Below are 26,239 nucleotides of genomic sequence, written 5' to 3'. Positions count from 1 at the left end.
ACATATTGTGAAAGCAATTCATCAAAGCACTTGGCACCGCAAACAGCAGTTTCCATCTGATTTGATTCAGTTTATCATGAAGAAGAGAAGATGACCATACGCACGTCCCATAAACTTTAGCAGCTGCTGGAGTGAAGTAGGCCTAAAGTAGCATTTAAGAAAGAGAAGCATTTAAGAAAGAGAACGCTGCACATTGCTGCCACTGCTCCCATATATTTATTTTACAGTGGTTCATTTTTTCATTCCATCTTGTTCATGTTTACACATGTGGAAGATCAATCCTGGAGGGACTAATAAACAGGGGTCCAGCCAAAAGGCATGGCGATTATTGTTTTAAAAGGTACATAAAGGATAATTCCAGTGTGATTGCAGTTTTTGCTAATTTCCTGCATTCCCTTACTCTTTTACATCACTGTAGATCCTTTTCCTGCGTTTCGGTCAGAGGACCTTCATCAGGCAATGTCGCAATCAAGCATTATGCAAGTGCAGGATTATATTTCTTTCTCAACACACAAAGTATAAAATAAGTTGTTTCAATTTAACACAATTTTAGTATATCACTTCTGAATACTTAAAAGTATACTTTCAGAACATTCACTTTTTTTTTACCTGTTTTACCTTGACAATAGTAAAGTAAACAATGAGAAGTTTGTCTACACATTTTTGAGTGTGTTGGACCTAATCAGTTACTGAGTACACCACAAAAGCTTCTCCATGTCCAAAAATACAATGTGTTGAATGTGTTCTGATTATATTTCTAGAATCATTAACTTTTCACTGTAGGTATGTCATTGTAGGTATGGCAATGGAACACACTAGGGTTCAGCCTAATCCAGCATCACTTTGATAGTCTCTTCGCCAATGTGAGGCCTGCTACTAAAAATCTGGAAGTGACACCTGAAGCCTCAGTGTCAATGTAAGTAAAAAGAGTTGCTCAGTCTTGCTTAATTGAGTTAATTGTTGAAGTTAATTATTGCCCTGTTTTTTTCTTATCTATTGCTGACCTTAAGAAAGTTGTCCCTGCTTTTATATTGTCTCATTCACAATAATGCAACTTCAAAATAATGCATCCTCAGGCAGGGACTTCCTAATCGTTCAGAAGTTCAGGTCAAACACTAAAGATGAGGTTTAGAAAGACAAAGTGTAAAGATGACCAGACCGCCACGGCCCCAGGCTTTGGTGTGCTCTGGCTGAGGAGAAGTTACTTCTTTAAAATGACTTTCCAAAACAAACTTTTACAGACAAGTTTTGCTGTACCTTCTTTCCATTCTATTCTTGTTTGTTCTATGTGTAACCTTGTAATTCATGCCTAGCATTTTAGTGTTTGTCTTATTTACTTTTATTGTTTCGGTGTTAACTAAAAACATCTTGTAACACTGCTTTGAAACACAAAACGCAAGTAATATTTATTATTTATGTTTATTATATTTTCATAAAATGTTAAATATATGATGCACCAAATGCTCTGTTATTTCTTCATAGGAGTTAGATGTTTCTGCAGTAATGTATTTCCCTTTATCATTTTCCGGTCATTAAACCAAATATTCCATTAATTTTTTGCAGCCTCTGTTTCAATGGGTGTTGTATTTATTTATTTTCTGACATTACCTTATCTATTATTAAGAATAGATAATTTTGCATTTTATAATTCCATATAAAATGCAAAATTATCTATTCTTAATATTGTAAGAATTTATTACTGTTGGTTACGTGGCATAATTGAGAAGCAGCTTCATTCAATATTGTTTGTCTGAAGCTGCATACAATTGCTTCCAGTTTTAAATTTTATAGGTTTCTGTTATGTTGTCACTTTTATTTTAATTAATTTACGTACATGCATGACTACATAAGCTATAGCCTACTGTTCAAGAGGCTATAGACAGTATATCTCTGTGTACTGTAATCTACACACTGATGTGCCAGCATTTATAATTCTTCACATCATTATTTCAGCACTCCAAACAATAAGTCAAAACAGTTTTGAGTTTGCAAAATCACCTTGAAATATTTTGCCGGAGATGATCATTCTGAAAGCCGCCCGGAACCAGCTGTAAAAGAATGCATAAACAAATGGATTGATCATTGAATTTGACATTCCAAGCCATGAAACTGTTTCACTCACAGGAGCTGGTGTTGAATAATTATTCAAAGGTCGCAAGGTGACACAAAGAAAGAAAGGAGTCCAACAGATCAGAAAAATTCCCATAACGATAGCCAGAGTTTTTGTGGCCTTTCTCTCCTTCTTACTGACATATGCTCCAGACTTTATGCTCTGACAGTTTGTGTTCTGGATGCTACGTGCCTGTCTCTGTGCCACCAGGAAAATCTTAAGGTAGATACTGAGCATTATGATTGCTGGGAGAAAAAATGAGAAAAAACTTGACATAACGAGTGAAATTGGAAAAATAATTGTAAAACACGTAATGTCACATTTTCCACGATTAACTCCCAGAATTGTTGTGCCTAGTCCAACTAGGGCAGAAACACTCCAGTTCACCAGGATCATGACCCCAGCAACATGACCATTTATTTTAGTTCTATATCTCAAAGGCTGACACACTGCATAATATCTGTCAACAGAAATACAACATAAGTTCAGAATAGAAGATATACACAGTGAAATATCAATGCTAAGCCGTATCTTACAAAATAAATCTTCAATATACCAACATTTGGTTGCAGAGTATTTCATGCTGAAAGGCAAACTTACAGCCCCTACAAGGAAGTCAGACACAGCCAGAGAGAGGATGAGGTAGTTAGTTGGAGTGTGGAGCTGTTTGAAGTAAATGATGGAAGTAATTACAAGAAGGTTACCACATACTGTGAGAACAGATACTGAGCCAAAGAAAATGTATAACAATACACGTACTATAAAAGGGGCGATTGCCATTATGCACGTACCTGTACCTGATACATCACAAATACGTATGTCCTTAAACAAATCGGTCTTGTTTAATTCAGATTCCATGCTTCCTGGTTCCTGCAATTCTGCTAAAGAGTGTATTCAGTTTTCCATAATTGATCATTAATACTGAGACAATTGCATTCACACTATTTCTTTCTGCAAGAATATAATATCAATACAGTTTACTATCAGTCATTTTCAGTTTATTTTAGCACTCCATAAAGTTCCATACCATGCCTATTAACCCCTCTGGATGGCTCATGCATCTACGTTGATGTGATTCCTTGCTCTCTGTCCCACTGAGCAGTACCTTTGGATTTGACTTCCATAGTTATCAATCCCTAGCTTATTAGCATAATTAATAGAATATTCGGTTGACCAATCAGATGTGGGGAAACTGTTGTTTTACAGAACTGTTTTGACTTATTGTTTGGAGTACTGAAATACAGATCAGGTCATCTCACTGTAGTTTGGGCCAATACCTCTCCATAGTCATCAGAAACATAGCAAATGAAAGTAAAATACTTAAGGCCATATGTATCCACTGAAGAATGTCTCAATGGGAACATAGATGAAATTTTGCAAGGGTTTTATGAAAGGTTTTACATTCTACATCCATAACCCCTGAATGGTTATGAATGGAAGCATGTGTATGTAATACCTCCTTTTTGTCTGATGTTTTATGTAGACATTCATTGATACCAGCAACAAAATCTATCAATAATCGTATTGTAGAACATAGTTTTAAAATTTGGAAACAGTTAATCTGCCATTTTAGCCTTCAGTCATCACTTATTTTATCTCCTCTTCAGGCAAATCCTATTTTTCCTCCTTCTGTACATAGTTAGGCTTTTGCCATGTAGCATGGGAATGGCATCAGATAGGATCTATACATAATGGTGTTTTTGCATCATTTGAGCAACTTACAACCACATTTAATCTTCCGACCTTTTCAGATACCTACAACTAGAGCTACTCTTTCTCCCAGGGAAAGATTGCCCTCACACAGACCTCTCCATCACCATTGAGAACACCACTGTGTTGCCCTCTCAGACTGCCAAGAACCTTGGGGTGATTCTGGACAAACAGCTGTCCTACTCTGCCTACCTGGGCCTGGGCCTGGGTCTGGGTGCACCTACGGCCACTTACAACGTAAGGTCTTTGCCAAGTGCTGTTTCCCATTTACTTTTTAAATGTTGACATTATCTGAACTGTAACAAAATATCAATAAACAAAACATTGTTGGATATTTTAAGAATAGCACCGTAACATTTTATGTTTTCAGGAGCTGAAAAACCCACCATCAGGGGTAGGGACAGCGACAGGAGAGGAGGTGGCAGGGACGTGCAAGTGGTTCAGCTTGATGGATGAGGTTTTGGGGGAAACCCCATCCATCAAGCCACCAGGTATCTTTTTTACAGCAAACATCCCAGGTCAGCCGTCGCAGCACCAGGCAGGAGAGGAGCCAGGGCCAGAAGCAGAGGCAGTGGCAGTGCAGGGCCCAGCAAAGAGGCAGAGGAGGGACTCTGTCCTCGAGTTTTTTGAAAGGGAGGCAGAGGAGAACAGGGAGAGGCAGAGAGGAGAGAGGAGAAATTGTTGGCTCTTCTTGAGCGAGTAGTAAATAAATTGTAGATGGAATTAATAGAATAAAGTGTTTGTTTGAACAGTGTATGTGTTTTTGAATGTAACACTCAACCAGGGATTTTCAACCATGTGCCATGGAGGGCTGAGTGTATGTAGGTTTTCGTTCCAACCACAGACTGCTAAGCTACTGAGATGTCTAAACCAGGAGTGACCTGGTTGACACGCTTCGCTAGTTTGATGTTACCATACGCTACCATTTGCTGTGTGTTGCGTTCAGTACAGAATCTGCAGGCTGTTCTTCGATTGCAGAATAACGATCCCTTTATTGTTTCCATCGTGCATAAATGTGAATACAGTCCATTTTCCAGTTTCCATCGAAAAACCAAACACACAGCTCACAGCATGACAAACAAACTTTTAGCGTCACAGCGGTCAAAAACCCTTTGCCCTTCCGGGTTCAAACACCTGACGACAACAGTAACTTTCCTACCTATATCTATATATCTATACCCCAAAGAAGAAGGCAAAAAGAGTGGACACCCTGGCTGCTAAGGTGGATACTTTGTCGTCTGAATTTTCCCAGATTAAGGCTCTGCTTCTTAATCTCCAGCCGGACAGGACAGTGATGGAAAGGGCCCCAGCGGACAGCCCTCCTGCTAGGTCTTCCCTTGCCCCTGAATGGGATGATGATGTTCTATCCACCAGAGCCTCCTGCAGTCAGTTCTGTGGGATGGGAACAGAGCAGCAAGAGGCAGAGGCTGCCTCCCACACATCTGAGGCCAATTCCCAGGGGACTGAGCACGGTTCCAGGGAGGGCTCGGAGGCCGGCCCAGCTGCAGTTAAGCCGTTAATACGTATGGCTCTAGCGGCTTGGGGCTTGACGAGGCCCCAGTGGCGGCTACTTCCTCAAGTGCCTTCTTTAGGGGAGCTCCATAGCCTTCTGCCTTCGGAGTACCACCCTCAGAGCCTTACATTGAGGAGCTTCGGAGGTGTTGGCCGGACCCTAGATCCCTCTCTCACCATACCAGTGACAGCAGGGCCCTTGCCGCCATGCGGGAAGCAGGCAGCTATGGACTGGACCGCATGCCTGCTGTGGAACCATCGGTTGCTTCCCTAATTGTGTCGCCAGATGAGGCCTTGAGACCTGCATCCCGCTGCCCCAGGCCGCAGTGTCGCATCACTGACGATCTGCTCACGAGGAGCTATGGCATTGCTGCCCGCATGGGCCGCATGGGGAACTCAATGTCCCACCTCATATTGGCCCTTTCCCAGTCCTTGCAGGCCTCAGGGGCAGACTCCTCTACCCAGAGCATTAGTGACACTTCACTGCAGACATTTGCATTTATGACAAGAGAGCTTGGGAGGCTTATGTCAACATTGACACTGGCCCGCCGGCAGGTATGGCTAGCACAGTCTCCGCTGTCAGAGCCATGTAGGAGGGTCCTCCGCTCTCTCCCTGTGGTCCCAGGTGAGATGTTTGGTCCTGCGGCTCAGCAGGCACTGGAGCGCAGCATTCAGGTGAATCACACCAGATGTCAGTTTGCCAGTCTGAGAAGGGAGCCTACATCCTTTTCTAGACAACGGCCCCCCCTAGGACAGGATAGCCGTCACTTCCGTCCACCAGCTCACCCTGGTGGCTCCTATGGGGGCCCACGGTCCTCTGAGCGACCAGACCAGCACCAGCGTTTTCCTCGGCCACCAGCACCTAGGGCACAGAGGGGCCACATGTTCAATCAGCGCAGTTTTCCATAATTGATCATTAATACTGAGACATTTGCATTCACAATAATATTTCTTTAAGCAAGAATACAATTCCAACAATATCAGTTTACTATCAGTCATTTTCAGTTTATCTTCGCAGGCTTCACTTAATTTTTGTTGTTATGGCATCTCACGCAAACAGGACACATAGTTTCCCCACATTTGATTGTTCAACTGAAGAGTTTATTAATTATGGTGGAGGAAGTTGGTGGTGGAGGAAGTGCGTCGGCAAGAAGAATCTGCACGGTGTGCAAAAGCTGTCTCTCTTGCCAAGCAGGGACAGTGGATGCGGTGGGGAAATCTCGAAAGGAGGAAGATCAGCTGGAAGGATATATGGGAGATGGAATCAAGCAGATTAAGCTTCATCATCAGAGCTACTTACGACGTGCTTCCAACGCCAAAGAATCTCAACCAGTGGCTGGGAGAAGACCCGGCGTGTGCCCTGTGTTCAACACCAGCAACCCTCAGGCACATCATGACTGGGTGCAAGGTCAGCCTCGTGCAAGGCCAATACACATGGCGGCACAACCAGGTATTGAAGAGCCTAGCATCAACAATCGAGAACAAACGGACGGCTACAAACTCTATGCCCGCTAGAGCATCACGCCCCACGACAACATCTATGTTCATCAAAGAAGGAGCCAAAAGACCTAAAGATCTGCCCCAAAAGACTGAGGCAGGACAGCTAAGCTCAGCCCGTGATTGGAAGATGCTGGCAGATGTTGGCCAGCAACTCAGATTCCCATGAGAGATCACAACCACCAACCTAAGGCCAGACCTGGCCTTAGGACCTGCTTCACCTGTAGTGAAGCAGGTCCACTTCACTACAGACTGTGTACATCATTGAACTCAGTTCCGTGGGAGGACTCAGTGGAGGAGACATACCAGCGCAAGATGCAGCCGAAGCACAACAACGTGGCTGGAGAGCCAAAGTCTGTCCTCAACGGCACAAAGGATATCAATATCACATCCTGTGTTTTTCAAATCTGGTAATAAGCTAGGGATTGATAATATGAAAATCAAGTCCAAAGGTACTCCTCAGTGGGACAAAGACCAACAATTCAAATCAACATAGATGCATGAACCATCTAGAGCAGGGGTATTCAACAAAAATTCAAGGAGGTCCAGTCACTAAAATTTACCAGCCACACTGCATTGTGTTCAAACTTTCCCATGATGCCTTGCGCGAAATATGGGAAGGACTTCCGCTGTAAACATCCGACCGGCTCCATTCTTATTGCTAGCTTAAATGCTAAATTTGACGATGTGGGAGCACTCAAAAGCATCGCTCAGACGGGGTGATGTCGTCTTACCTCTTCCCTCTTCTATCGAGGGATGGGAGGATGACATGAAAAAGTGGCCAAGGATAACATACGGTAGCATTTTTAGCTATTTCATTGATTCGGTTGCTAGCGATGGTGAGGCTATGAACAACCTAAAAAACTCCGAAGCCTATCAGTACCTGCACAGCAATAAAGTTGGATGTGTACTGATCAAGTCTGTGGGTCATGACTTTGTTTATTTAAAAGCTGAAGTTGAGCCTAGTCAGAGCCTGAAGGTACCACATCATCAAGCTTGGGTTTTAGCTACAATGTCAGGGGACATACAGACAGCAGGATGTTCATGCATCACAGGACCAGGACGCTCTTGTGGCCACGCAGCTGCTATATTGTGGGAGGTCAGTCGCTTGCAAGTTCAGCACAGTAGGTCTAAATGAAGGTAAAACAAACAGATACCATACCAATTAGGGCTGCTGCAATAATTTAATAATCGAGTGATCGCGAGCCAATCCAATTTTTTGTATGATCACAATCACTGTTTTGTTTTCATTTAAAGAATTGTCCTCTTCCATGTTAACTTTCAAATAAAAGCATGTATGTCAAAAGCAAAAATCAAATTGGTCAAAGTTTATGTTCTGTCGACTAGGTCATTACTTGGATTCAAATCACGCTGCCTGTTAAATCGTTTTTTATTCTGCAGGTTGAGAATGCAGTGAGACAGGGAAAGACAGGGATGTCATGCACTGATGTGCAGAGAAAGTGGAATTCAGGGACAAGAAAAAATGTAGGACAGAGGAAGCTCAAACACATACATTTCAAGCATCACCAACCGGGCCACACCTATTCAAATGTATCATTATCATCGGATCCAACTACCTCTCCCAAAATTTTCAAGAACCATGCAGAATTTAAATCCCATATTGATTCCTCTATAATGGCCCCACTTTTCCAGCTTCCAACCGATGGTCTTCTTCAGCTGTGCTACAGGGCAAATGTAGAGAGCAGTGAAATCTCATTGAGCCAGAGTGAAGTAGATTTAGGCCTACCATTTAATCCTCAGATGCCCCACACTGCACATGGCACTGAGCTGACCTGTGAGAAATGCCGTGGTTTTTATGAGACCTACATTAACCTAACCACTAACCAAGCAGAAAGATTGACCCAGGAAACCCAAATGCAAAGTGCATCACAGATGTGGCATGATGCCAGGAAGTTGCGCCTTACTGCAAGCACAGCCAAAAAAGTCCCTAAATGCACCACTACCAACCCAGGAAAGTTCCTCAGTGAACATCTATTCCCAACTTTCAAGGGTAACACTGCCACCAAGTATGGCCAAGAAAATGAGCCATTATGCACGTACGTTTACCTGGTACATCACAGACACGTATGTCCTTAAACAAATCGGTCTTGTTTAATTCAGATTCCATGCTTCCTGGTTCCTGCAATTCTGCTAAGCAATATATTTAGTTTTCCATAAATAATCATTAATACTGAGGTAATTGCATTCACACTAATATTTCTTTCTGCAAGAATGTACAATTCCAACAATATCAGTTTACTATCAGCCATTTTCAGTTTGTTTTAGCACTCCATAAAGTTCCATACCATGCCTGTTAACCCCTCTAGATGGTTCGTGCATCTGTGTTGATGTGAATCCTTGCTCTCTGTCCCACTGAGCAGTACCTTTGGACTTGATTTTCATATTTATCAATCCTTAGCTAATTACCATAATTAATAAAATCTTTGGTTGACCAATCAGATGTGGGGAAACTATATGTCCTGTTTTATGAGCGTTGCCATAACAACAAAGATATGATTAGTAATTATGTACTAACTGTGTGTGTGTGTGTGTGTGTGTGTGTGTGCGCGCGTGTACATGCGCGTGTGTGTTTTAAACAATCTCCAAAACCCATAAAAAATTTCAAATGATTGTAGATAAAGTTTTGCGAGGTTATCATGGCTGTACAATTCAGGTGTATTGGTGCCCAGTGCTTCCAAGCGCAGTGTTTTTGCCATAAAAAGAAGCCTTAAAACATGTAAAACATGGGTCTCAAACTCGCGGCCCGCGGGCCAATTGCGGCCCGCGAGACGATATTTTGTGGCCCCCACCTTAATATGAAAGTTTAATGTTAGTGCGGCCCGCGAGTTTTATATGGATGGCACTTTACAGTATTGTGTGCGGAGCTGAACGAACCTACCAATCACGGTGGGGTATATGGCTCTCGGGGGTGGGACATCGACCGGGCTTGATGCAAGCAGAGAAACATTTCTCAATGAGTGAAAGTTACAGCAGCGTTGCCATGGAGAGTTTTCTTCCGTGCCTGGCTGGCTGCCTCGTTTCTATTGAGCACACGCGGACATTCGTCCCAGCGCGCTGCGTTCACAACACTTCCAAAAAAAAGATTTTAAAGTTGCTGCCCAGCGGGACATTATACGTATATATGTCTCTCTCTGACAAAATAAATCAAAGTGATGCGTACGCGGCGGGATAAAAGAAAAGTAAGGAACTCAATGTAGCCTAATGTAGTCTGCAGTCACATAGCGACACCTGTCCGTCGGCGATAACAGTCCCCGGTAACCCGGACCAATTATAGGGTCGCACCGTTATTTGTGGGTCATTATTTTTTATTTGCATCGCGCTATTTGCATTGCCTCACACGATGAACACTACATATATTTCTATATGATGTCATTTGTTTTTTTTGTTTCTATGACTACTGCCAGGTCTCTAGCAGCAAGGAGTAGGCAAGAGAAGCCATGTTCAGAAGAACAGTTCATGTTCTTCAATGTTCCATTCATGTTCAGGACAATTCATATTCAGAAGAACCCATTGAGGTTAAAGAACTGTTAATAAAGACGTTTAAATCTTATTTTGTGTTAAAAAATAAAAATAAAGACATTTGAGAAGATTGGAATTTTTTTAACAAAGCTTTTCTTGTGGAATACCTGATGCGGCCCAGCCTCACCCAGACTCTGCCTCCAGCGGCCCCCAGGTAAATTGAGTTTGAGACCCCTGATGTAAAAGAAAAGATATATAAAATAAAATAAAATAAAATAGTTCAATCAGATTGCAATATTAAGTAACTCTAAATGTAAAATATTACCTATTCAAACAGGCACCAGGAGTTTACCGGTATCCACCGTTGTTTGCATGTAAGCTGAAGCTAACTGAAGCTAAGTGAAGCTAAGAATAGAACCTATACAGTTATATCATATCGCCGTTTATTTTGATGCATATGTGCGAGCTCAGTCCACCTGACAGCCCTCTGTTCTGTCGGCGGAGAGAGAGACACAGACAAGCATGGAGGTTTCGGCGTGCCGAGGCTGCCGATGCTTTCCGGAGTTTCCCGGGGGCACGGTTCCGGCCAGTGCCGATAGCTGGGCGCCGATGTGGTCCGGGGCTTGGATCGGGAGGATCAATGCGGGCCGTGGGCGCGGTGGAGAGGACAGTGGCGGAGAGAGGAGACGGACACGGTCCAGCCATATACTAGGTTTTAACCTAGTCTTGTTTCCTTTGTTTTTTTCCCCGGCCTGTATTTGAGGCCGGCCTTTATTTGTTTGTGTCGACCACGGCCCCGGCCATTATCAGAGACCCGGCTTTTAATTGACTACCGGCCACTATTAGAGGAAATACGGTATATCAGAAAATAACAGACATTGGAGAGCAAAAAGTGAAATTCCACTGACTGTACATAATACTTCTCTAAATAGGAAATCATTACTTACCTTCTCTACAACTAGCCTAAATGAACTTAGCATTTTAATGGACAAAGTTCTGATACTGTAGAATCCAGTAAAATATTAACAGAAAACTAATGAATGAATGAATGAATGAATGAAACCTTTATTGCCCCTCGGGGAATTTGCTTTGCACAAAGAGCATAAAAGAATATCAAAAACATCAACAACCATGCATGACAGCACATAATATAACATAAAACATAAGCATGTAAAAACATCATAAAAAGCATCATTTGGGTGATCGATAAAGGACATCAAGTGCAAGTTCAAGAAAGTGCCAAATTCAGACCATGTGATCAGAGCTTGTTAAGCAGCTGAATGCTGCGTGGGACGAAGGATGTGATGCCTCTTTTAGTCCGCATCCTGGGCATGCTATACCTTCACCCTGAAGGTAAAGGTACATATTCAGACCATAGAGGGTGCAGTGGATCTGCTATGATCTTGTGAGCTAAATTCATGGTGTACTGGGCTGTCATGTAAGTAATACTGCACATTGGTTCCCCAGTTATCTTGCCACCCAGTTTAACAACCCTGTCCAATTTGTTCTTGTTTTGTACAGACAATGCCCCCCCCCTCCCCAATTTATTTAATTTCACCATTACAACTTAAATTTCAATTACATCTCATTGAACAGGGCTGCACTATTTTGACCTCCACATGCAGTCAAAAAACACAATAGTACAAATCAGTTAAACCTGTCATTAAACTTTCAACTGCCAAGAACCATCTCAAATTTGCATCTATTTTCGTTATCTCATAAAGGACTTCCAGCCCAACTTCCCTGGACTAAATTTAGTGATTGATTGAATATTTTGCTGTCTAGCTAAACAAAGCTCCTGTTATTAGCCTACACTGCATAGCAAGGGAACTAATGTCAGCTACTTAGCTAGTAGTGGTAAGTGCAGCTGCTACCACTTATCTGCAGATGAAGCAACTAAATTAGTGTAAATGCACAATTATTTGAAATGCCACTGCAATGGTTAACTGTTAAAACCCCACCGGTTCCACCGGCGGGACCATCATTACAAATGCATGTTGCGCACCCAAGCTTTGTTCAGACCCACAGAACTTTCTTTTCAATTCTAGTCAAGATCCCACGGTTTCCAAAGATACCAAATATGTCATGCTCAATTACAGGGAAACGTGTATATAATTATGCACAAACATCTCGATTTTTTCCATTTGATGTAATAGGGCAGCCATAAAAACATGCCATCTTGTATTTGAATATTCACTCAATATAAGCAGCTAGAGCTTCAAGAAAGCGTTGGAACTAGCAGATACAGAATATGGATGTGGCATTGCCGTACAGTATGGAAAAGTATGGCGTGAGGCCCTAGACATTTGCCTATTCAGCCTATAGGAAGCACCGGCCCTGCCAGTCTTTTAGCAACAACAACAGTCCAGTTCCCAGCTACTTCCGCAGCTGGCGTCCCCTGGTCAGAAACTCCTTGACCCGCCCTGGACATTCGCTCCCACCGGCACACCCGGCGTCCCTGGAAGCACAAAAAACGTCCGGTACTCGCACCGCGGCAGCCACGAGCTGTGACCGGCTACAAATAATAATAATAATGAATTTTATTTATATAGCACACTTTAAAATACAACGAAACCTCAAGGTGCTTCACAGAAAGAGTAAAACAATCATAGTACAACATTAAAACTGGTCAATTTACACAAAAAAATCATGCAATTATAGGCGTAAACCAAAATAAGGGTTAAAATAAGATGAATAAAATTAGAGACAAAAATTTAGAGACCCAAGTTTAAAGGGAAGGCACATATGAACCAGGACCCTAGGGGAAAGCAGAGAGGAACAGGTGAGTCTTAAGATTTGATTTAAAAACAGCGAGTGAGTCTGAGGTCCTAATCGTTCCTGGGAGCTGATTCCACAAGCGTGGCCCCAGCGACAAAAAGGCACGATCTCCCATGCTTGTCAGCTTTGTCCATGGCACAGCAAGAAGATTTGAGCTGCCAGACCTGAGTGTCCGGGGTGAGGATTGAGGGGTGAGGAGCTCCTGAAGGTAGGTTGGACCGGTGCAATTTATGGCCTTGAACACCAGGAGGAGTAACTTGAAGATGATCCGTTGGTTTATTGGGAGCCAGTGAAGGGAGTGGAGGACTGGGGTGATGTGCTGTGATTTCCGTGTTTTGGTGAGAACGTGGGCGGCACTGTTTTGGACATATTGTAACCTCTCGCAGGCTACATATTGTAGCCTGCGAGCAGAGAATTGCAATAGTCAATGTGGGAGCTGATGACGGCATGGACCAGTTTTTCTGCATCACGTTTGCTCAGGGAGGGTCTTAATCTTGAGATGTTCCTCAGGTGGAAGAATGAGGTTTGATAGACAGATTTAATGTGTACATCGAAGGACAGTGATGAGTCCAGCTTGACACCCAGGTTTGTGACAAGTGAGGAGAGAGGGATGGGATGACCATTGATGGTGATGTGGGTGATTTGATTTGATTTGATTTGGATCTCTTTTAGCCCATTGGCTAAAATACCGGCCTTATTTGTCTGATGGGGGGTACCAATTAGAATGGCTTCTGACTTACTGCCATTTAGCTGCAGGGAGTTGTTGCTCATCAAGTGATGGATGTCGTCCAGGCATTTGCTAGCCCGGGATAATGCTAAGTGTTTGTCAGGGGAGGTTTGCAGGTAGATTTGTGTGTCGTCTGCGTAGGAGTGGAATTTGATGTTGTGGCTCCTCAGTATTTTTCCCAGGGGCAGCACATAGATTAGAAAGAGCAAGGGCCCCAAGACTGACCCCTGGGGGACGCCAGAGGTAACACAGCTGATGCTGGAGGTGAAATTGCCAAGGACAACATATTCCTGTCTTCCTGTGAGGTAGGAATGGAAGAAGTCAAGGGCAGTGCCTGTGATTCCCACCTCCAGGAGGCGCTGACACAGGATGCCATGGTCCACTGTGTCGAAGGCTGCACTTAAGTCCAGCAAAATTAATAAACTGGGGGAGCCAGAGTCTGCAGCCATTAGGAGGTCATTTACAACCCTCACCAGAACAGTTTCAGTACTGTGGGAAGGTCTGAAACCAGACTGGAAGGTTTCATAGAGCTGGTGGGAGTGGAGATGGTCATGTAGCTGGAGGGTGACGACCTTTTCCAGGACCTTTGCTAAAACAGGTTTGAGAAGGGACGGAAGTTGGAGAGAACCTCAGGATCCAGATTGTGCTTTTTAAGTACAGGTTTGATGGCTGCCAGTTTAAGGGAGGGGACTACTTCACCAGTAGACAGGGACCTGTTTATTTTGTAGGTCGCAGTGGGGACAATAGCTGCAAAACACGCTTTCAATAGTGGTGTAGGGATAGGGTCCAAAGAGCTGCTGGAGGAGTTCATCTTTAAAACAATGTTGGAGAGCTCAGCTTGAGTGACCTCAGCAAAGCGATTCAGGGTTGGGCCATCATAGGGGGCATGGTCAGGGGGAGGGGCAGGTTGGTTTGGGGCAGCCAGGGTGATGTTGTGCCTGATGTTTTCAGTTTTTGTTTTAAAAAAGTCCATAAAGCGGTTGCAGTCATCAGTGGAGGGAGTGGTGGAGGAGGAGTCACTAGGCTTGAGCATCTGATTTATTATGAAAAACAGGTGCCTGGGATTTTTATGGCCAGAGTCGATGAGAATAGAATAGTAGGACGCCCTGGCAGCTCTCAGTGCGGAGGAGTATGCTTTCTGGTGTTCTCTGAGGGACAGTTGGTAGACAGTTAAGCCAGTTCGCCTAAATCTGCGCTCTATTTTCCAGCCCTCCGATTTTAGGGCTCTGAGCTGGTCAGTGTACCAGGGGGCGGAGCGATGGAAAGACACCAGTCGCGTTTTTTCGGGGGCAAACCTGTTTAAGCCATCATGCAGAGTGCTGTTGTAATGGCGGACATGCTCTTCAAGTGAGAATGCAGCATAGGGCTCAGACAGGGCAGAGGAGAGAGCAGATGATAGCAGGGCATGGTCAGTGTCCTTGGTCTTACGGAAGGTGATGGTACGTTTGCTGCTAGAGGCAGGTGGGGTAATCATTGCGTCCAGTAGCACCACACGGTGGTCAGAGATGCCTAGCTCTAGAATATGGGTGTTGGTAACTGAGACATCACCAGTAATGGCAAGATCAAGGGTATGGCCATGCTTATGGGTGGGTCCTTGTACATGTTGAGTAAGTGGGAGGCAGTTCAGGAGGTTGAGGAAGTCAACAGCCAGCGAGCACTTGGGGGCATCCACATGGATATTAAAATCACCAAGTACCACCAGCCTGGAAAATGTGGGGCACAGGGTTGTGAGGAGATTTGAAAAATCTGATATAAAGGTTGAATTTGCCCTAGGTGGTCTATAAATAGAGACAATTAGCAGGGGTTCTGGAGTTAGGCATCTAGCAGCTAAACATTCAAAAGATGGGGAATCGGGGACCTGCAGTTCAGCCAGGCCGAAAGTCTGCTGGTCTGTACATCTCCAAATGACAAACATGACGTGATGTGATATCAGGGGGATTAGAGGTTGATTTTGATTATTTTCTCTACATTGGCCAACTTTTTAGTTTGTGCCTCTGTTTGGGCAACACTGCATCTCTTAGTCAAAGATTCCCTCTAGAGGCCATCTCACGAAGCGACATCTCACTAAGCGACATCTCACTAAGCGGCAGCTGACTGACTGCCTGACCTGAATTTGCCTTGTGATGCCCTCGGCTGCACCGTGGGAAAAAAGAGGATGTGCAAGCACAATTGAAAGGTATTGTACCAAGGAGGAGTAATATAAAAAGCTTTAGTCCTCTCATATCATGACTGTCAACAACAAAAGGTTATAGCTTATAGCTTTGACTTGGAAAAAAAAAGTTACCCAAGGGTGGAACTACATCACTGGTGGGGGACAACATGTTTACTATTTGCTTGTCTTTTAAAGTGTGGTCGCGGGTGAGAGTCGGTAAGCAGAAATGTTCGCGCTTTATTATTTTCTTAATAGGTCAGTAAATTCAAAAGATTTGGTAAAAGAATAATACAAACATGCAACTGTAAAACAGGTGTGTTGTCCGGATCTGGACAGCGAGGATGGGTGGATCGAGCTGAAATATCCAAGCAGGAGAGGACCGCAAAATCAGTGGCCACGATTATTTTACTGGGAAGTAAGTGTTTTTTCTTTTATGATAACTAATCTGTACCATTCCACGCAATGCCGGTTTTTGCAAAATTATAAAGGATGGAAAAGTCAACATTGTGAGCTTGGATGCTTCTGTGTCCATAAACACTTTTTTTTCTGTTTGAGAATGGTTCAAAGTGTTAGCTCGCTTAAACATAGAGCTGGGTAATAATTCAATATTATCCTCGGTCTTCTTTCATCGGAGTCATATCGTCATGATAGCCTCCACAATTCTGTTGTCTACTTATGCAGTTACTGCACAAGTATTGAAACTGTAAAACTGTAGAGCAGCATTCATTGTCATTGATTGTCAGTGACAAAAATTAAACCCAAGTTGATAATGCATTTCGTGCTTAAACACGAGCAGCATTTCTCGGTGCGTTCCTGTGCTGGTTTTGTCCTGTTTGAGTGTCTTGTACTGCTTCCTTCCTACTGCATGCACCGCCACCTGATACTCAGAATGTAAAAATATCCTTTCCTTTGCCAATTTGAAAGCTACGGTACAATTCAAATCAACACGCGTACTGTGTGTGTTTGTGTGTGTGTGTGTGTGTGTGTGTAGCACAATTCTTTGAAATAAGTTCAACATCATTTAATTTTCTCCATGTCACACCTGTAATGCTGTTATTGTCCAACGGTCTTCAGGTCAACACTGCAGCCAGAGGACGACCAGGAGGTGATTTTCCGAGTGATTGATGCTGCTGTAGCTGATGATGAGGACAGTGATAATGAGCAGGAGGAGGCGGATGTGCATCCGGCTTCACAGAAAAGAGTATGTTTTTTCATAGTCTGTAATATATATCCAGTTTTGTGTATATAGGCTAGCCTTTAAATTTAATGTTTAGATGTATTCCATATTTAAGGCTGCTATATATATATAGATATATATATATATCTATATATATATATAGATATATATATATCTTAAGCATTTTTTCACATTAATTCACATTATTATGCTGCGCTATCAAAATTAATTTGACAGTGATATATTGATGTAATAGGACAATGGTATATTGATATATACAAATATATATATATATATATTGTTTTTTATATATATATATATATATATATATATATATATATATATATAGTTTTTTATATATACATATATATATATATATATATATTTGTATATATCAATATACCATTGTCCTATTACATCAATATATCACTGTCAAATTAATTTTGATAGCGCAGCATAATAATGTGACTTAATGTGAAAAAATGCTTATTAGACCAAATGGTTGTTTATTCAATTGGTGTAACAAATGCCTGGACACTTAAGTGTGTCAACTAAAATAGGAAATAACATCAATGCCCTTTGTAAGCAGCATGAACAGAGCAGTCTGAAGAGTGCTAGAGACAGCAAAGCAGATGCGCCAATTAGAAATGACAGTTTGTGGAAGTAGTCAACAAGTTGTATTTATTACTTTTTATCAATAGGAAGGTAACAACAAATGGTACCTGATCAACCTCGCAGGGCCTTACATTGATTTTAATTGTGTCTTTTGAATGAAAGTGTATTGGAGCAAAGTATTCAGGTTTTATGCCTCATTCTCATTAGACATTACTTCTCCTAAGGAGATAACGTGTTTTAGGTAATTGAAAGCAGGACATGAGGCCGCCAATTTTCCTTTGGTTGGTCTCATTTTTTTCATGGAAATTTTACTATGGTACTTATACAGTATTTCTTTTCAGTTGGTGTGCCATGATGCACTGTTGTACTGTGTTATACTGTGGTGATAGGTTATGGTGCTAGTGGTATACTTTGATAACAGCTAGTGATTGCATCTGAAGTTGAAGAAAACTGACGATGAAGACAGCCCATCACAACCCCCCAGTGTGGAAGATGGAGTAGTTCAAACTAGGGCTACAGCTATCGATTATTTTAGTAATCGAGTATTCTACCGATTATTCCATCGATTAATCGAGTAATCGGATAAGAAATACTTTTGCTTTATTAAAGAGCAATAGTAAATATACAAAAGAGAAAAGCTGTCCGCACGAAGCTGTCCATACGACGCTGTGATTTACTGAAAACGAGGTGAAATAATAATTATTATTGATATTTATTACTAGGCATAAATATCATACAAGTTCATAAGACTGGCTAATGTACATTTATTTGCTATGTTGAAGGGTTGCCCTACACCTGCTGACCCTACTCACTGCAATCAAACTAAACTGAATATACCTGCTGTATTGGACTGGTGCATTTTAGGCTCCAATTGCTACTTACACCACCTGATATTTTGCTTTCTGGGGTATTTTATGCATCACTGTGAGGGGAGTAGGTGTGTGTGTGTGTGTGTGTGTGTGTGTGTGTGTGTGTGTGTGTGTGTGTGTATGTGTGTGTGACTATCATAATAATAACATGAATGAAGCTCAGGCTTTCACAAATTGACTGCAGCATTTTATTTTCTGTGGTTATTTTCTTGAGCAAAACTTAGCTAACTTAGGGACATCATAACTAGCCACCATATTGATTTACGTTCTTAACTAGCCATTACATATAGCCATAATTAACGTGCATTCTTTACTAGCCTTCATCTCATCCCGTTTTAATATTAAGTGCTGACTCCGCCCACCCGGGCCAGTTTCGGCGTACGCCGGTAGCAATTACAAGTGGACCCTATCCTACAGTCCCTGCTCTCAGCGGAGGGAGGGAGCTACGCTGTGTGAGAAGCGCTGTGACCGTCAGACCTCTCTGGATTAGACAAGCAAGTAGAGAAAACCAGCATCAGCCGAACCAATTTATTGCCAAATGCTTTGGGATTCAACACATTAACATTGCTTCCCATGGTCAGAAAAAGTCGGCAGATTTGTCGCTAGTCGCTTTTGAGAAATAAAGTCGCCAGGGGGGTCTGAAAAGTCGCTAAGTCTAGCGACAAAGTCGGCAAGTTGGCGACACTGGATCCGAAACTTTGGACACTTTCTGTCGTTTTCTCTGGCCTGTCTCTTCTCTTCGCCCCTCGCTATTTTCTCTCTCTTTCTCCAGCGCGTTGTGCAACAGTAATAATCATCCGTGCGAAACACTGAGCGTGTATATAGTTATATGGATTAAACGAAGCTTCGATGCAAAGAATTTGCATCGATGATTTTTAGTAATCGAGTTACTCGAGTTTCTCGAGGAATCGTTTCAGCCCTAGTTCAAACCCTTGAAGGTATGTGTACCAAATCACATAATATTCATATTTTAGTACATATTTTTACATTTAGGCTACATATTGTTGAGTACTGCTGAGAAGCTAAGCGTTGTCTTGTGTCAGTAGACTTAAAACTAGAAATACTAGTAAAAATATAATGGCTTACATTCTGATGTAACCCGCGGAATATGTGTTCATCCGCGGAAAAAGCAGCATTCACTCTCGAAAAAATGATTTTTTCAAAATTACCACGAGATATCACTAGGGTATAGGCTCTTTTCACATTGTCATGGTAACAGCTTCCGAATTGAGAAACAGGTGCATTACAACTTCCTGTTGCCAGCTCTGGCCTTCACTAAATCGCTCCACAACCTGCCCAAAATTAACATTGGTGACGTACAAAGACTATTTTTATTTTTATTTATTTAAACTAGAGAAAAGGCTACAAGTTCCCTCTTCGATTATGAAGGTGAGTTTTAGTTTCAGTTTCTCCTCGTCAGCTGTCATCTCTTGGCAGTCATCACCTCATTTGCATAACGTTACATTATGGGGCTCATTCATAAAACTTACCGGCAGGTTTAGTGTGACGTTAGGGGCAGATATCATGGTGTTTTCTCATTTATAAACGTGAAATGCCGGGACGTTATTTGCGTTACCGTTCTCCCCATACTTCCACCCCTTTTGATCATTTACATATTGTGAAAGCAATTCATAAAAGCACTCAGCACCGCAAACAGCAGTTTCCATCTGATTTGATTCAGTTTATCATGAAGAAGAGAAGATGACCATACGTACGTCCCATAAACTTTAGCAGCTGCTGGAGTGAAGTAGGCCTAAAGTTGAAGCATTTAAGAAAGAGAACGCTGCACATTGCTGCCACTGCTCCCATATATTTATTTTACAGTGATTCATTTTTTCATTCCATCTTGTTAATGTTTACACATGTGGAAGTTCAACCCAGTTCAACCCCAGAAGTTTCAATTCAGTTCCAGTTGAATACATGTAGCCTACAGTAGGAGTTTAGAAGGAGCATGTTTATTTTATGAATTTATTACAGATCCCTTTTAACTGGATTGATGAATAAATATATATTTTTCAGAATAATTGATCATTTTTAGCTGTTTTTCCTAATGTCCGCTGAATATCGCAGAATAATGATTTCTAGCCGCAGAATTACAGCGGAATTTGGGATTTTTTTCCGTGGAATCCTGGAGGGACTAATAAACAGGGGTCCAGCCAAAAGGCATGGCGATTATTGTTTTAAAAGGTACATAAAGGATAATTCCAGTGTGATTGCAGTTTTTGCTAATTTCCTGCATTCCCTTACTCTTTTACATCACTGTAGATCGTTTTCCTGTGTTTCGGTCAGAGGACCTTCATCAGGCAATGTCGCAATCAAGCATTATGCAAGTGTAGACAGTGTGCAGGATTTCTTTCTCAACACATAAAGTATAAAATAAGTTGTTTCAATTTAACACAATTTTAGTATATCACTTCTGAATACTTAGAAGTATATTTTCAGAACATTCACTTTTTTTTTTTTTTTACCTGTTTTACCTTGAAAATAGTAAAGTAAACAATGAGAAGTTTGTCTACACATTTTTGAGTGTGTTGGACCTAATCAGTTACTGAGTACACCACAAAAGCTTCTCCATGTCCAAAAATACAATGTGTTGAATGTGTTCTGATTATATTTCTAGAATCATTAACTTTTCACTGTAGGTATGACATTGTAGGTATGGCAATGGAACACACTAGGGTTCAGCCTAATTCAGCATCACTTTGATAGTCTCTTCGCCAATGTGAGGCCTGCTACTAAAAATCTGGAAGTGACACCTGAAGCCTCAGTGTCAATGTAAGTAAAAAGAGTTGCTCAGTCTTGCTTAATTGAGTTAATTGTTGAAGTTAATTATTGCCCTGTTTTTTTCTTATCTATTGCTGACCTTAAGAAAGTTGTCCCTGCTTTTATATTGTCTCATTCACAATAATGCAACTTCAAAATAATGCATCCTCAGGCAGGGACTTCCTAATCGTTCAGAAGTTCAGGTCAAACACTAAAGATGAGGTTTAGAAAGACAAAGTGTAAAGATGACCAGACCGCCACGGCCCCAGGCTTTGGAGTGCTCTGGCTGAGGAGAAGTTACTTCTTTAAAATGACTTTCCAAAACAAACTTTTACAGACAAGTTTTGCTGTACCTTCTTTCCATTCTATTCTTGTTTGTTCTATGTGTAACCTTGTAATTCATGCCTAGCATTTTACTGTTTGTCTTATTTACTTTTATTGTTTCGGTGTTAACTAAAAACATCTTGTAACACTGCTTTGAAACACAAAACGCAAGTAATATTTATTATTTATGTTTATTATATTTTCATAAAATGTTAAATATATGATGCACCAAATGCTCTGTTATTTCTTCATAGGAGTTAGATGTTTCTGCAGTAATGTATTTCCCTTTATCATTTTCCGGTCATTAAACCAAATATTCCATTAATTTTTTGCAGCCTCTGTTTCAATGGGTGTTGTATTTATTTATTTTCTGACATTACCTTATCTATTATTAAGAATAGATAATTTTGCATTTTATAATTCCATATAAAATGCAAAATTATCTATTCTTAATATTGTAAGAATTTATTACTGTTGGTTACGTGGCATAATTGAGAAGCAGCTTCATTCAATATTGTTTGTCTGAAGCTGCATACAATTGCTTCCAGTTTTAAATTTTATAGGTTTCTGTTATGTTGTCACTTTTATTTTAATTAATTTACGTACATGCATGACTACATAAGCTATAGCCTACTGTTCAAGAGGCTATAGACAGTATATCTCTGTGTACTGTAATCTACACACTGATGTGCCAGCATTTATAATTCTTCACATCATTATTTCAGTACTCCAAACAATAAGTCAAAACAGTTTTGAGTTTGCAAAATCACCTTGAAATATTTTGCCGGAGATGATCATTCTGAAAGCCGCCCGGAACCAGCTGTAAAAGAATGCATAAACAAATGGATTGATCATTGAATTTGACATTCCAAGCCATGAAACTGTTTCACTCACAGGAGCTGGTGTTGAATAATTATTCAAAGGTCGCAAGGTGACACAAAGAAAGAAAGGAGTCCAACAGATCAGAAAAATTCCCATAACGATAGCCAGAGTTTTTGTGGCCTTTCTCTCCTTCTTACTGACATATGCTCCAGACTTTATGCTCTGACAGTTTGTGTTCTGGATGCTACGTGCCTGTCTCTGTGCCACCAGGAAAATCTTAAGGTAGATACTGAGCATTATGATTGCTGGGAGAAAAAATGAGAAAAAACTTGACATAACGAGTGAAATTGGAAAAATAATTGTAAAACACGTAATGTCACATTTTCCACGATTAACTCCCAGAATTGTTGTGCCTAGTCCAACTAGGACAGAAACACTCCAGTTCACCAGGATCATGACCCCAGCAACATGACCATTTATTTTAGTTCTATATCTCAAAGGCTGACACACTGCATAATATCTGTCAACAGAAATACAACATAAGTTCAGAATAGAAGATATACACAGTGAAATATCAATGCTAAGCCGTATCTTACAAAATAAATCTTCAATATACCAACATTTGGTTGCAGAGTATTTCATGCTGAAAGGCAAACTTACAGCCCCTACAAGGAAGTCAGACACAGCCAGAGAGAGGATGAGGTAGTTAGTTGGAGTGTGGAGCTGTTTGAAGTAAATGATGGAAGTAATTACAAGAAGGTTACCACATACTGTGAGAACAGATACTGAGCCAAAGAAAATGTATAACAATACACGTACTATAAAAGGGGCGATTGCCATTATGCACGTACCTGTACCTGATACATCACAAATACGTATGTCCTTAAACAAATCGGTCTTGTTTAATTCAGATTCCATGCTTCCTGGTTCCTGCAATTCTGCTAAAGAGTGTATTCAGTTTTCCATAATTGATCATTAATACTGAGACAATTGCATTCACACTATTTCTTTCTGCAAGAATATAATATCAATACAGTTTACTATCAGTCATTTTCAGTTTATTTTAGCACTCCATAAAGTTCCATACCATGCCTATTAACCCCTCTGGATGGCTCATGCATCTATGTTGATGTGATTCCTTGCTCTCTGTCCCACTGAGCAGTACCTTTGGATTTGACTTCCATAGTTATCAATCCCTAGCTTATTAGCATAATTAATAGAATATTCGGATGACCAATCAGATGTGGGGAAACTGTTGTTTTACAGAACTGTTTTGACTTATTGTTTGGAGTACTGAAATACAGATCAGGTCATCTCACTGTAGTTTGGGCCAATACCTCTCCATAGTCATCAGAAACATAGCAAATGAAAGTAAAATACTTAAGGCCATATGTATCCACTGAAGAATGTCTCAATGGGAACATAGATGAAATTTTGCAAGGGTTTTATGAAAGGTTTTACATTCTACATCCATAACCCCTGAATGGTTATGAATGGAAGCATGTGTATGTAATACCTCCTTTTTGTCTGATGTTTTATGTAGACATTCATTGATACCAGCAACAAAATCTATCAATAATCGTATTGTAGAACATAGTTTTAAAATTTGGAAACAGTTAATCTGCCATTTTAGCCTTCAGTCATCACTTATTTTATCTCCTCTTCAGGCAAATCCTATTTTTCCTCCTTCTGTACATAGTTAGGCTTTTGCCATGTAGCATGGGAATGGCATCAGATAGGATCTATACATAATGGTGTTTTTGCATCATTTGAGCAACTTACAACCACATTTAATCTTCCGACCTTTTCAGATACCTACAACTAGAGCTACTCTTTCTCCCAGGGAAAGATTGCCCTCACACAGACCTCTCCATCACCATTGAGAACACCACTGTGTTGCCCTCTCAGACTGCCAAGAACCTTGGGGTGATTCTGGACAAACAGCTGTCCTACTCTGCCTACCTGGGCCTGGGCCTGGGTCTGGGTGCACCTACGGCCACTTACAACGTAAGGTCTTTGCCAAGTGCTGTTTCCCATTTACTTTTTAAATGTTGACATTATCTGAACTGTAACAAAATATCAATAAACAAAACATTGTTGGATATTTTAAGAATAGCACCGTAACATTTTATGTTTTCAGGAGCTGAAAAACCCACCATCAGGGGTAGGGACAGCGACAGGAGAGGAGGTGGCAGGGACGTGCAAGTGGTTCAGCTTGATGGATGAGGTTTTGGGGGAAACCCCATCCATCAAGCCACCAGGTATCTTTTTTACAGCAAACATCCCAGGTCAGCCGTCGCAGCACCAGGCAGGAGAGGAGCCAGGGCCAGAAGCAGAGGCAGTGGCAGTGCAGGGCCCAGCAAAGAGGCAGAGGAGGGACTCTGTCCTCGAGTTTTTTGAAAGGGAGGCAGAGGAGAACAGGGAGAGGCAGAGAGGAGAGAGGAGAAATTGTTGGCTCTTCTTGAGCGAGTAGTAAATAAATTGTAGATGGAATTAATAGAATAAAGTGTTTGTTTGAACAGTGTATGTGTTTTTGAATGTAACACTCAACCAGGGATTTTCAACCATGTGCCATGGAGGGCTGAGTGTATGTAGGTTTTCGTTCCAACCACAGACTGCTAAGCTACTGAGATGTCTAAACCAGGAGTGACCTGGTTGACACGCTTCGCTAGTTTGATGTTACCATACGCTACCATTTGCTGTGTGTTGCGTTCAGTACAGAATCTGCAGGCTGTTCTTCGATTGCAGAATAACGATCCCTTTATTGTTTCCATCGTGCATAAATGTGAATACAGTCCATTTTCCAGTTTCCATCGAAAAACCAAACACACAGCTCACAGCATGACAAACAAACTTTTAGCGTCACAGCGGTCAAAAACCCTTTGCCCTTCCGGGTTCAAACACCTGACGACAACAGTAACTTTCCTACCTATATCTATATATCTATACCCCAAAGAAGAAGGCAAAAAGAGTGGACACCCTGGCTGCTAAGGTGGATACTTTGTCGTCTGAATTTTCCCAGATTAAGGCTCTGCTTCTTAATCTCCAGCCGGACAGGACAGTGATGGAAAGGGCCCCAGCGGACAGCCCTCCTGCTAGGTCTTCCCTTGCCCCTGAATGGGATGATGATGTTCTATCCACCAGAGCCTCCTGCAGTCAGTTCTGTGGGATGGGAACAGAGCAGCAAGAGGCAGAGGCTGCCTCCCACACATCTGAGGCCAATTCCCAGGGGACTGAGCACGGTTCCAGGGAGGGCTCGGAGGCCGGCCCAGCTGCAGTTAAGCCGTTAATACGTATGGCTCTAGCGGCTTGGGGCTTGACGAGGCCCCAGTGGCGGCTACTTCCTCAAGTGCCTTCTTTAGGGGAGCTCCATAGCCTTCTGCCTTCGGAGTACCACCCTCAGAGCCTTACATTGAGGAGCTTCGGAGGTGTTGGCCGGACCCTAGATCCCTCTCTCACCATACCAGTGACAGCAGGGCCCTTGCCGCCATGCGGGAAGCAGGCAGCTATGGACTGGACCGCATGCCTGCTGTGGAACCATCGGTTGCTTCCCTAATTGTGTCGCCAGATGAGGCCTTGAGACCTGCATCCCGCTGCCCCAGGCCGCAGTGTCGCATCACTGACGATCTGCTCACGAGGAGCTATGGCATTGCTGCCCGCATGGGCCGCATGGGGAACTCAATGTCCCACCTCATATTGGCCC

General features: G+C 42.0%; 2 protein-coding genes across 2 annotated transcripts; both read right to left on the bottom strand.

Moving 5' to 3' along the window:
• Positions 1-1,969: 1,969 nt before the first annotated feature.
• LOC139916243 (trace amine-associated receptor 1-like) lies at positions 1,970-2,890 on the bottom strand. The gene has a single exon (XM_071905056.2). It carries the CDS (start codon positions 2,888-2,890, stop codon positions 1,970-1,972), a length of 921 nt encoding a protein of 306 aa, XP_071761157.1.
• Positions 2,891-22,455: 19,565 nt separating this feature from the next.
• Positions 22,456-23,376, bottom strand: LOC144542800 (trace amine-associated receptor 1-like). The gene has a single exon (XM_078290099.1). The coding sequence runs from the start codon at positions 23,374-23,376 to the stop codon at positions 22,456-22,458; it is 921 nt and encodes a 306-aa protein (XP_078146225.1).
• Between the last annotated feature and the right edge of the window lie 2,863 nt (positions 23,377-26,239).

Source organism: Centroberyx gerrardi, chromosome 18 (genome assembly GCF_048128805.1).
Source record: "Centroberyx gerrardi isolate f3 chromosome 18, fCenGer3.hap1.cur.20231027, whole genome shotgun sequence".
Classification (NCBI taxonomy): Eukaryota; Metazoa; Chordata; class Actinopteri; order Beryciformes; family Berycidae; genus Centroberyx; species Centroberyx gerrardi.
The sequence above is the reverse complement of the archived record's forward strand: the minus strand, read 5'-3'. Positions and strand labels throughout refer to the sequence as shown.